The sequence below is a fragment of the Choristoneura fumiferana genome, chromosome 10 (genome assembly GCF_025370935.1).
Source record: "Choristoneura fumiferana chromosome 10, NRCan_CFum_1, whole genome shotgun sequence".
Classification (NCBI taxonomy): Eukaryota; Metazoa; Arthropoda; class Insecta; order Lepidoptera; family Tortricidae; genus Choristoneura; species Choristoneura fumiferana.
Genome location: NC_133481.1, coordinates 10,435,706 through 10,446,297, shown reverse-complemented (window position 1 = coordinate 10,446,297; position 10,592 = coordinate 10,435,706). Strand labels below are relative to the sequence as shown.

Sequence of the window (10,592 nt, the reverse complement as noted above, 5' to 3'; positions counted from 1 at the left end):
CGGCCTGACGTTTTACTTTTTTTTCGGGAAAATGCTGAGCCATTTTTGGGTTAGGTAAGTCTGCAGGGAGTGAACCCTTGTTGTGGATGTTCTTAGCATGTACGCACTAATTTGTTTCCGCGGGTTAATTATTAAGCGAGTTGGAAACCCAAGCCGGCCGTCGTTATTATGAGATATGTTTTCGACATATTTTGAGTATGTGAAAATTTTGCAACATCAGCGGAAACGCAAGTTAAGCGTGCTCAACTTTTTGTAGCTGCGTCAAAGATATGCTTATGATGGGTTCACAGTTGTATCATTGTAGCGTATCCTATAATATTTATGTCCATCACATAATATAAGGACGTGTATCATCACGCCCGTTAGTTTGTACGCGAAAATCTACGCGATCTTGCAACACATCGTATCAGATACGTCGTGATCGTAATACATGTTGCACCACGTATTTTATATACACCACACATTAATATATCGGATACGCACGATACGCATATTACAAATGATAAGCAAGGACGTATTTTGTTAATGTAAATGTACAAAGTTCCTAGTGATTTCATACGTGATATACCGCTATTTATCTCGAGTCAATAACATCAAATGGGATACAATACGCTGTTAGGATACGGCTAAATATACGTTATGCCTACCTAGAGTGAGTGACCTTACACACACACACACACACACACACACACACACACACACACACACACACACACATGTACTTACATGGATACATTGAATTATAAAAAAACCCTTTAAAATCACGTAAGGAAAAAATAAAAGTTATATTATGTAACTCACATACTTATAATGCAATATTATTTTGGCTAAAAGTTGAGTCTAAAACACCTGACGCATTTTACTGTGGACGTTTTGTTTACTGTTCCTATTTATTTTTTGCTCACAGTTTCCAATTAATATGCAAAAGTGTATTCGAATGTTGTCTTATCTTTCCTGCGCGAAGCAGACGGTCGTTGTTAATTTAAATTTGACTTTGTACCTTCTTTTAAATATTTTTTATATTAATTAACTCCAGGGAACTGTAGAAATGTAAACTGTCGTTTTTGCTTAACAGCGTGAACTATATAATATGAAAGCTGTTTTTGCAGTTTTTTTTTAATTTACTACTACTCAAAGTAATACTATCAATTAGCCTTTTAAATATTTTCCGTTCCCTAGAGGCATTGGCGTGTGTGCTGTTCTGATGCAGGAAAAAAGGTAGTCCCTCTCACCCTACAATGGTAATTCTTTGCATAGATAAGTAAACTTCCATGTACACAATGAAATTGTGAAGATTTTATTCTTCTGAATATTGAGTAGGTACCCAGAAACAGCTTGTGCTCGTCTTTACTGCACCGGTTCAAACGATAGGCTATAGCGAATATTTACTAATTATATTGGGGGTTCTTGATATGCGAAATATTGGTGGGTAACGTTAGGTATAGTGACGTCTGTTTGACGTTACAGTCTTGGTGACGATTAGCTAATTTGGTTATTAAATCAATCATAAACGTGACACAAATGCAAAGTTATCAAACGGACCTCACAATACTGGTGCCAACTTAACTTGTCACTGAAAACTTCATCGAATCGTTACCCCTACTGTAAAATCTTTTCACAGAAATAATCATAGTGACAATGTATTGCTTGATTTCATCACAAAACGTATTGTGAAAACGTTCTACGGTGGGTCAGGGCTCAAGTACTTAGTTAAGCGTAAGTTCGCGTGTGCGTGCGTGTGATTGCAATTTTGAAACTTCAACTGTGAAGTCTATAGACATGACTCTTTGTGCGGGTGTTCTCCATGCAATATAAATGAAGACCACGATACAGTTTTGAGAATTTCCATTTCCATTCATTAGTCTAGAATTTTAATTCAACGGCTATACCTACCCACTGTACCACAAAAAATAGGAGTACTACAAAAAAATCGTCATAATTGCTCCCAAATCACAATCACAATCATTTTCACCACTTCTTTCTGTCACGCGGTATAAGACTATGGTAGAAAGAGATGGTGAATGCGATCGCGAACGTCAGCGCGTTAGACAATAAGACCTCGAGGTCTAATGGTTCTCATGAGCAAAGCTACTGGTAACTTGAGTAACCAGTACCAGTAGTTTTGCTCACGAGACCAGCCAGATACATAGAAGTTCCCGCTTCCTCTAATAAACTTAAAACCGTACTTCAGAGGGTGGTACCAGATGTCGCGCGAGTGACGATAAATTTTATCGCTGCTCAGTGCGTATTCTCAACTACAACCTTACGCTCCGATTTCCAAGCGTATATTTTATTTAAATTGCGCTTATTTACGATACTATTATAGGTTTCCGTACTGAAAGCTAGTTTGGCGATTCAGCAACAAAGCGATTCGGTGTCTTGTTTAGAAATAACGTATTTAAACCGAAATGATTTATGTTAAATTTCTATATGAAATGGTCGAATTTGATGATGATGATCTGCTTTATCCCAATGTTATAAGTATGTACGTTCCAAGAGCTTTATTCTTATGAGTTTCATAAATATTTATAAACATATCATCGAACTGATTACGGGCAGAGTATTACGGTAATCTTTTTTTACAGCAAAAATGCCTACATTAAACTTTATAGGCCATCTTCTAGACTTTTATTGGGGACAATAAGGGAGGCGTAATAAAAGTGGAATGATGAGCTTCGTCGAAATAACGAGGTCTATCCGAATACCACCCGTAAATTTTATGCACGCCCAAGTCAACTGTTTTAACCAGCCTCCTTTAATTTACTTGAAATTGAAGCTCTGGTTTTAAAGCGGAATAAACCTTTTATGTGAAACCTTTTAGATTTCGCAATAAATTACTGAAATACCGATTATGCAGCCTTCAAAAAATATTATTTGGATATGAGTTGTACTGATTTGTAAGCAGACCACTACAGAAGGATTGCACATATTAAGCTAATCATTTTTAACCCCCGACGCAAAAAGAGGGGTGTTATAAGTTTGACCGCTATGTGCGTCTGTCTGTGGCACCATAGCTCTTAAACGGGTGGACATATTTGAATGCGGTTTTTTTTATTTGAAATCAAGTTTTCTAGCAATGGTTCTTAGACATGTTTCATCAAAATCGGTTTAGCCGTTTTTGAGATACTGAACTTTGAAGTGACAAAGTCGGGGGTTATCCAACTTTTCTTGGTTAGGTTATTGTTGTTTGTAAATGTCAGACCAGGGTTTGTATAAGGGTCTCCAAATACCTGTCGGCGCAGATTCGGCTTTTAGATTATGTCCCCGTAATTAGAGCGTAAAAATAGCGTAGAAGAAATAATATAAAAAAGATAGGTGTGCGGAGACCCTAAAAGAATAATTTTGTGGAAAAGCGAAAAATTTGGGTTAAAAATCTTTCCATGAAAAAGTGAGGTGTGAGTAAGACAACACAGAGTTCGTAGGGAAGATTTTGGTCTGATATTGTTCATTATTACCATCAGCCAAATATGTGGTCTACCACCCTAAAGTTGATAATCGTTTACATGTCATAAAACAATAATGCCAATAGACGTATCTGTCAATTCGAAAGTTCGACTTTAGCGGCATATTCATTTGATAGGAACTTGTTTAAAAATGGATAGACCACTTATTTGGCTGATGGTACACCCGTGTATAGCCGGATAGCGTGGAGCTAGAAAAGAATATTTGTATCGTATTGTTAAAATTTTCATCCAGAAACAGTGAATTAGCCCACTATGCGACATGCTCGAGCTATCACATACATAATCGATACGGCCCCAGACGCGTGCGTCCAGTGGTCGCACTAGCCTCGATAAACGTCACTGCTCTAAAATAATGGCTCCATGTATTTATTGGTCTACGAATCTAAATGGATGTAAAAAATGGGCCCAGGACTTAAAGTAACGGTTTAAGACAAGAGCTAAAGTTAGATTTTTTAGAAACAACAAAAACGATTTACGGATTGCTGGCCAGGATTTAAACCCGCACCTCCTATGGCTTTACGCGCCAGAGGCGTCACACCAACTTGACCTCCGGGAACCCGAACAACCAGCCGAAAGTCTTAATCTGCATAGTTAAAGTATAATGCCCATTATTAACAGTGGAAAATCTTTTTCGTTTTTAAGAAAACTTAGTTTAACTATGATTTTAAACCGTTAGTCCTAAGTCCTGGGTCAATTTTTTAAATTCATTGAGATTGTTGGACCCACCTATTTAAGCTTGCTGTACTACTTACGGGATACCCTGTATATCTATAATATCCTGCCACCAAGCACCACTAAAGCAAGCGTCAAGCACTTTCGCTGTTGAACTCCTGCATGAAGTAGCAGTGGGCGGTGCTCGCCGGACTGATGGCCGATGGGGTCAGAAGGTTCTCAAATGGCGTCCGCGGACCGGGAGACGGGCTGTCGGTAGGCCTCCAACAAGATGGATTATCTTCTCTCTCTCTCTCTCTTTCTCTTTTGCTCTCTCTTTTCAGTGTTCCGTAGACCTAACAAGGACAAAAACCATGAAAATAATTTTCTGCAAGTTTGGAGCCGTGCCTCAGCACGAGCCAGCAGGGAGTGGACCTATAGTCGTCTACTGCACCTATGTATGTACATAACCCTGCTATACCTACATTATATTGGGCTTCTATCGCTCCTGCTAGCTCGTGCTGAGGACCCGGTTTAAAACTAGCAGAAAATTATTTTCATGGTTTTAGGTTTTAGTAATGTTTAATTTTTTGCAAAAAAGTTTTTTTTGGAGTCAGTTTTACTTTATTGTTAAAATAGTAGATTATTGCCGTGGCCGGAAAGTAGGCAATTGCTGGCTAAGTATGAGTATTAAACGGACGAGCTTGCGAGTCCGTTTAACTAATACGATACCAGCAATTGCTATTCCGGCCGAGACTAAAATATAGCTTTTCTCAAAAATTTTGAAGGAAAAAACTACATCTTTTTATCTCTCAATTTTACCAAAATGACGTCGTCGTGATATGTTACGTCATTTTTTGTTAGATTCTACAGTTCTATACTACGGCAAGCACCGTTCACACCTAAAACAAGAGCAATCTGCAACAGAAAATACAAAATATTAGGTAAAATAGCTTCTAAAAGGGAGCATACGAGTACCTTACTAATGAAAATCACAATATGATCACATTTGAACAATAACTAGACGTTTACCTTTGTAGCTAAGTATCGGTCGTCCGGGGCTTCATTTAAAAACTGTGTAATATTTTCTGAACGGTGGATTTTTTACTCTTAAATCCATCCGATTGTCTTTTCAGGAAAGCTTGTCAAGTTTGAGAAATTTTTGATGTTGACGTTATGTTTTACATTAACTGTAAATTTTACCATAGAATGTATTGCCCACAATGATGATGGCATTTTAATTTTGGCTAATTCACTGAAATATGCCAAAAATATATTTTCTGAAAATGTATTAACTTTCTTTTCTTTTCGCCACTTCATGAAGTTTTCGTATGCTTTTAAATACTTTTCTTTTGACATTAGCTGCGTCTTGTAAACTCTGGTGGTGTACATTCAACATGGCTTGAACTTGAACTCATTTTCTTGAATTTCTGTTATAACGTAATATTTTATACACAGTTCACCTTCACTTAAAAAAATATATATTTTTTAATGGTTTCCCGCCTTTTTTCATAGAAAAAAAATAGTTGTATTTTTCAACCGAAAACACCACAAGCTGTTTGAGACACAATAAAAAAAGTCCAGGGTTCCATCAAATAATTGATACCGGCTCGTGCTGAGGCACCGACTTCAGACTGGTAGAAAATTACTTTCATGGTTTTTTGTAGTCGGTTCTATTTTTTGTTATATTTTTTTTTAAGCTGAATACAACGCGCAAAACATTCATTGACAATGAGTTTTATGGGGAAAGTAGTATTAGTGACTGGTGCTAGCTCAGGCATCGGTGCCGCTACCGCCGTTCTGTTTGCTAAAGAAGGTGCCCGCGTTGCCATCGTGGATCGCAACGAGATAAAACTCAACAACGTCGCCCAGCAGTGCGCAGCGGACGGCTCAGCACCGCTCGTCGTCACAGCCGACGTGGCCAATGAAGGAGAAGCGATGACCATCGTCAAGAAAGCAGTCGACCAGTTTGGTAAATAATGCCGGTATGACCAAATATGCCCCAATTGGGGCATCGGTAATTACCGATCCAAATATCTTACAGGTATTTGATGTGGTGATTAATACGAATTTGCGTTCAGTTGTTCATTTATACGTACATATTTGACGAATTGACGAATTGTCTATGATAGGTATGGCATCACCGCGTACTTTGTTACTTTGCGAGTTCGTTTCGTCAACTCACTGACGTGTAACAGGGATTTTATCAAATCGCTAGACAAATCCAGTGAAATGAAAAAACGAGTTGGCTTTTTATCTGATTTTGTCATTTCACTAAGCAGGTTTAGGTTTTTTATCAAATGACCAATTTTTTTAAGGTTAATGATACAATGAAGCATGTTTATCCCTTGCCGACTACCCATTGTGCAAACTTTGCTTACTTTTTTGGGACTGGTCAGTTTGTGTCAATCGTCCCAAGATATTAAAAAAAAATACAAAATGGACTCTGATTGACCTTTTGCAGTACAGTCAACGTCATAGATAAGTGATCACTTTTGTACCTTGTCGCTTTCAGTCGTTACATAATTTCGTATGACTTTTCAAACATGACGTTAAAGTGACAAGGTACAAAAGTGATCATGCACTTATTTATGACGTTGACTGTACAAGCTACAATGCCCGAAAGCTGGTGAAAGATGAGCTTCAATAATGAAAATATGTTGTATAGTAAATTGATATTATAAAGCAGGTTTTTTTTTAGTTCCAGCCTACTTGCAGCTTAGCATCTATCGTATATAAAAAGTGATGACGTTCATTGTTCTAAAAAATAAAAACCTGAAGGAGTGAAATAAAGGACAGAATGTTGAGGCTGTAGTTTAAGAGATAAAAAAGAGTGACTCAATTATAATTTATTTCTGCCCGAATGAAATCGAGGGCGAAAGCTAGTTGTTTATAAACACTAGTTAGACACTCTTTACCACACAAACGATGTCAACTAATCGACTGCTGATGTGCTCTTGATACAGCTCAATTTTTATTGAATTTAGCATGACATAGCATTCTAGACCGAATCTTTATCTAAGTGACCTGTAATTTTTTTTCAAAATGATACGACTGATATCTACAGATAACTAAACAATTGCGAGCGTGGATAAAAAAGTTAAGTTCCGTATATAATATATTTCAATAACCAAATAATAACCAAAAAATAAACAAAATATAATAAAATTCAAAATAATTGGTTCTTGCCCAGCCAAGTTTTTTTTTTAATAAGAAGGTTCCATGGTCAAAAGATCGGGTAAAAGACAAAATAAAAAGTTCACAAAGAGTTCCGTCACTGGGTGCCAGCGCTCAAGGACAAATCTTTGAAAACATTTGTGTACCATCAGCCAAATATGTGGTCTACCACCCTAAAATTGATAATCGTTTGCATGTCACACAAAACAATAATGCAATAATGCCAATAGATGTGTCTGTCAACTTGAAATTCGACTTTAGCGACATATTTATTTGATAGGAACTTGTTTAAAAATTTATAGACCCCTTATATGGCTGATAGCGTTTTTTAGGACTTGGTTCGATGTATATGAGGTTTTTAAATTTTTTGAACCCTAACGCACGAGTATATAAGTAGAGCCACTTATCATATAAAATGATTCATTAATAGTATTACTTCGACATTGCATACTCACATTTCATCAATAATGAGTTTTTCGGGAAAAGTTGTGATTGTAACTGGTGCCAGCTCTGGCATCGGCGCAGCCACAGGCGTCGCAACGAGACTAAACTCAATAACGTCGCCCAGCAGTGCGCAGCGCACGGCGCAGCACCGCTCGTAATCAGAGCCGACGTGGCCAATGAAGAAGAAGTCAAAACTATAGTCAAGAAAACAATCGAGCAATTCGGACGACTTGATGTGCTGGTAAATAATGCCGGTATAGTCAAATATGCTCCAATTACCGATCCCAATATCTTACAGACATTTGATGCGGTGATAAATACGAATTTGCGTTCAGTTGTTCAACTGACTAGTCTTGCTGCACCGTACCTTGTGGAAACGAAGGGAAATACAGTAAATGTTTCAAGCATAGCAGCACACCGTGTGCTAGGTGTAAACTACATGTCTTACTCTGTTTCAAAAATTGGCTTGGATCATTACACGCGTTGCGCCGCACTGGAACTAGCTGCTTCTGGAGTGAGAGTGAACAGCGTCAACCCTGGTCCGGTGAGAACGGATATTGCTGAAAATTCTGGTATAGTTCCACCTGGTCAAGGTGATGCAGCATGGGATCAAGCAAAGGCACAAACCACATTGGGCAGAGTGGGTGAGTCAGAGGAGATTGCTGACCTTATCGCGTTCTTAGCCAGCGACAGGGCAAGGAGTATAACGGGTTCTATTTTTGTATCTGACAATGGAGCCTTGTTGAAACACTAAATTTAAATAGTTAAAATTAATGTTATTTAAAAAAATATTATGTCATAGCTATTTGCTCTTTAAGTACTGTAACAATAACTAGATAAATTATGATTAGTTCAGGAAAATATTATGTGTATGCATAAATAAAATACCTACTACTAACAAAGTCTCTTAATTTAGTTGGAGTCAATTGAAATAAAAAATAATGTTTATGATTGCGAATACCTGTATTTGACGGTTGTCCTATGTAGGTAGGTGCTTTTTCGAAATATGGATGGAACCACAGGAAACTGTTCAAAACTTGTTAACTGTAGTATTGTAACTCCATTACGAGTATTTGTGGCACAAGGTGAATGTATTAAAAAATAGAAAAATTAAAATAGATAGAATGATGATAGAATGTAAAGTTATGTATTGCATGAACATGGCTAATTTGAATACAGACATTCCTGTTCCGCCTTAAAGCTTTATCTATATTATATTATCAACATGATTACTTACGAATTGATTAATGTGTTACATACCTAAATTTTTTTTACATTTCATGCTCGTAGTCGTAGGTTCTTATTTATGTACTAGCTTTTGCCTGCGACTTCGTCTGCGTAGATTTTTATATTTACACAATACTCCATAGGAATGAGGTTACTATCTCGCATTGCCGTTTCCATGGGATTTTCAAAAAATCTCTTCAAACTACGGCTAAGGCTGAACAATCAACTGATAACCATGTTTCACATCTATAATGCTCAAGGAATAAGATTGAAATCCTCCATTAGTATTTTCCTACATCGAGCGATCTCAAAGATTGCGAACGATGTCTTTGTCGATGTCAACCCAGACTCGCGCTGGCTTGCCGTTTTAGTCGAAAGTGAAGCGGCCTGCCTGGCTAGAGCGCCCCTGAGTCTCTCGCCGCGGTCTTTCTCAGACTAATGAGACCGTGCCTCTTGTAGCCTCAATGCGTTGCGAGACTTTCGCAAAATATTTGTTTTTTTGGAAGGCATGGTTGTTGTTTTTGTTTTATAAATATGGCTCTGTCCATGGGCAATTTTGCCAGTGTCTAGTTGGTTTTGCTTTTTACGGTAAAAAAAACAAGAAAACTAAATATGAGAGGTAATGAGAACTACTAGAAGGTCCCTAACCTTCTCGCATGTACTTTTGATTGATTAATAAAATTCATTTCATTTCATTTCAATGAGTGGTGGATGAACGACGACAGCGCGAAAGAAGTAAGGCATGGTAACGCGTATAAAATGGGAGTCCCAAATAGTGTTGTTGCGATAGCGATAGTCTAGTGTATCGATAATATCGTGGCCTTGAAAATCATTCATATACCATCGATAGTACTATCGAAACTATCGTCCCTTGACGATACCATCGACACTATCGATAGTAGAGATAGTATTGACCAAGTTCAATAGTATCATCTAATTTTCACTATAGATATCTAGATACTATCGATAATATTGCACATTGTCGATATTTTCGATAGAACTATCACGCTATCGACTGATTTCTCAAGGTCAACTATCGATATCGAAACTATCGCTATCGCAACAACACTGGTCCCAAATCGTTTACATGTACTCCGCAAACGACAGAGAAATAGTACATTACTGTAGAGGCCGGGAAGTAGGGGGTTGCCGGCCAAGCAGATATAGACAGACTAGCGTCCCGCCAGTTTCATTTCTTGTTTTTTATTTTTATTTTATTTCATTTAATGTTTAAGAAAAGCACTATACAAGCCTCGGCCGGAACCTGGGGTTGCCGGCCTCGCATCCCTATCCGGCCTCGCTACGCTTGGCCGTCTATATCTGCTTGGCTGGCAACCCCCTACTTCCCGGCCTTTACAGTAATGTACTATTTTTAAAGTACCCACCTTTGTGGCCATTAAGTGCTTAAAGGAGGCGATACATATGAATATGGATGCGATATAATTACGATTAGGAATAATTAATGACAGAGTTAATTAATAATTTTCTATTATTTCGTAGTAATATTAATAATTATCCAATGAGTGATATGAATAAGTAATATTTTTTTATCTAAGCGTCGTCGGTGTCGGGGGACCGCTAAGGTTAATACTTTAAAAAATACAACTTGTACTTTAGTTTCCTTTTAAC

General features: G+C 37.6%; 1 protein-coding gene across 1 annotated transcript; it reads left to right on the top strand.

The window, feature by feature from the left end:
• The first annotated feature begins 5,846 nt into the window (after positions 1-5,846).
• On the top strand, positions 5,847-9,658 carry LOC141431685 (3-oxoacyl-[acyl-carrier-protein] reductase FabG-like). The gene is made up of 3 exons (XM_074092864.1): positions 5,847-6,087; positions 6,197-6,210; positions 7,723-9,658. Exons 1-3 carry the CDS (start codon positions 5,847-5,849, stop codon positions 8,488-8,490), a joined length of 1,023 nt encoding a protein of 340 aa, XP_073948965.1. The 3' UTR covers positions 8,491-9,658.
• Positions 9,659-10,592: the final 934 nt, after the last annotated feature.

Excerpts from the sequence above, each read along its gene's own strand:
- LOC141431685 (XM_074092864.1), top strand. The coding sequence starts at position 5,847 with ATGAGTTTTATGGGGAAAGTAGTATTAGTGACTGGTGCTAGCTCAGGC.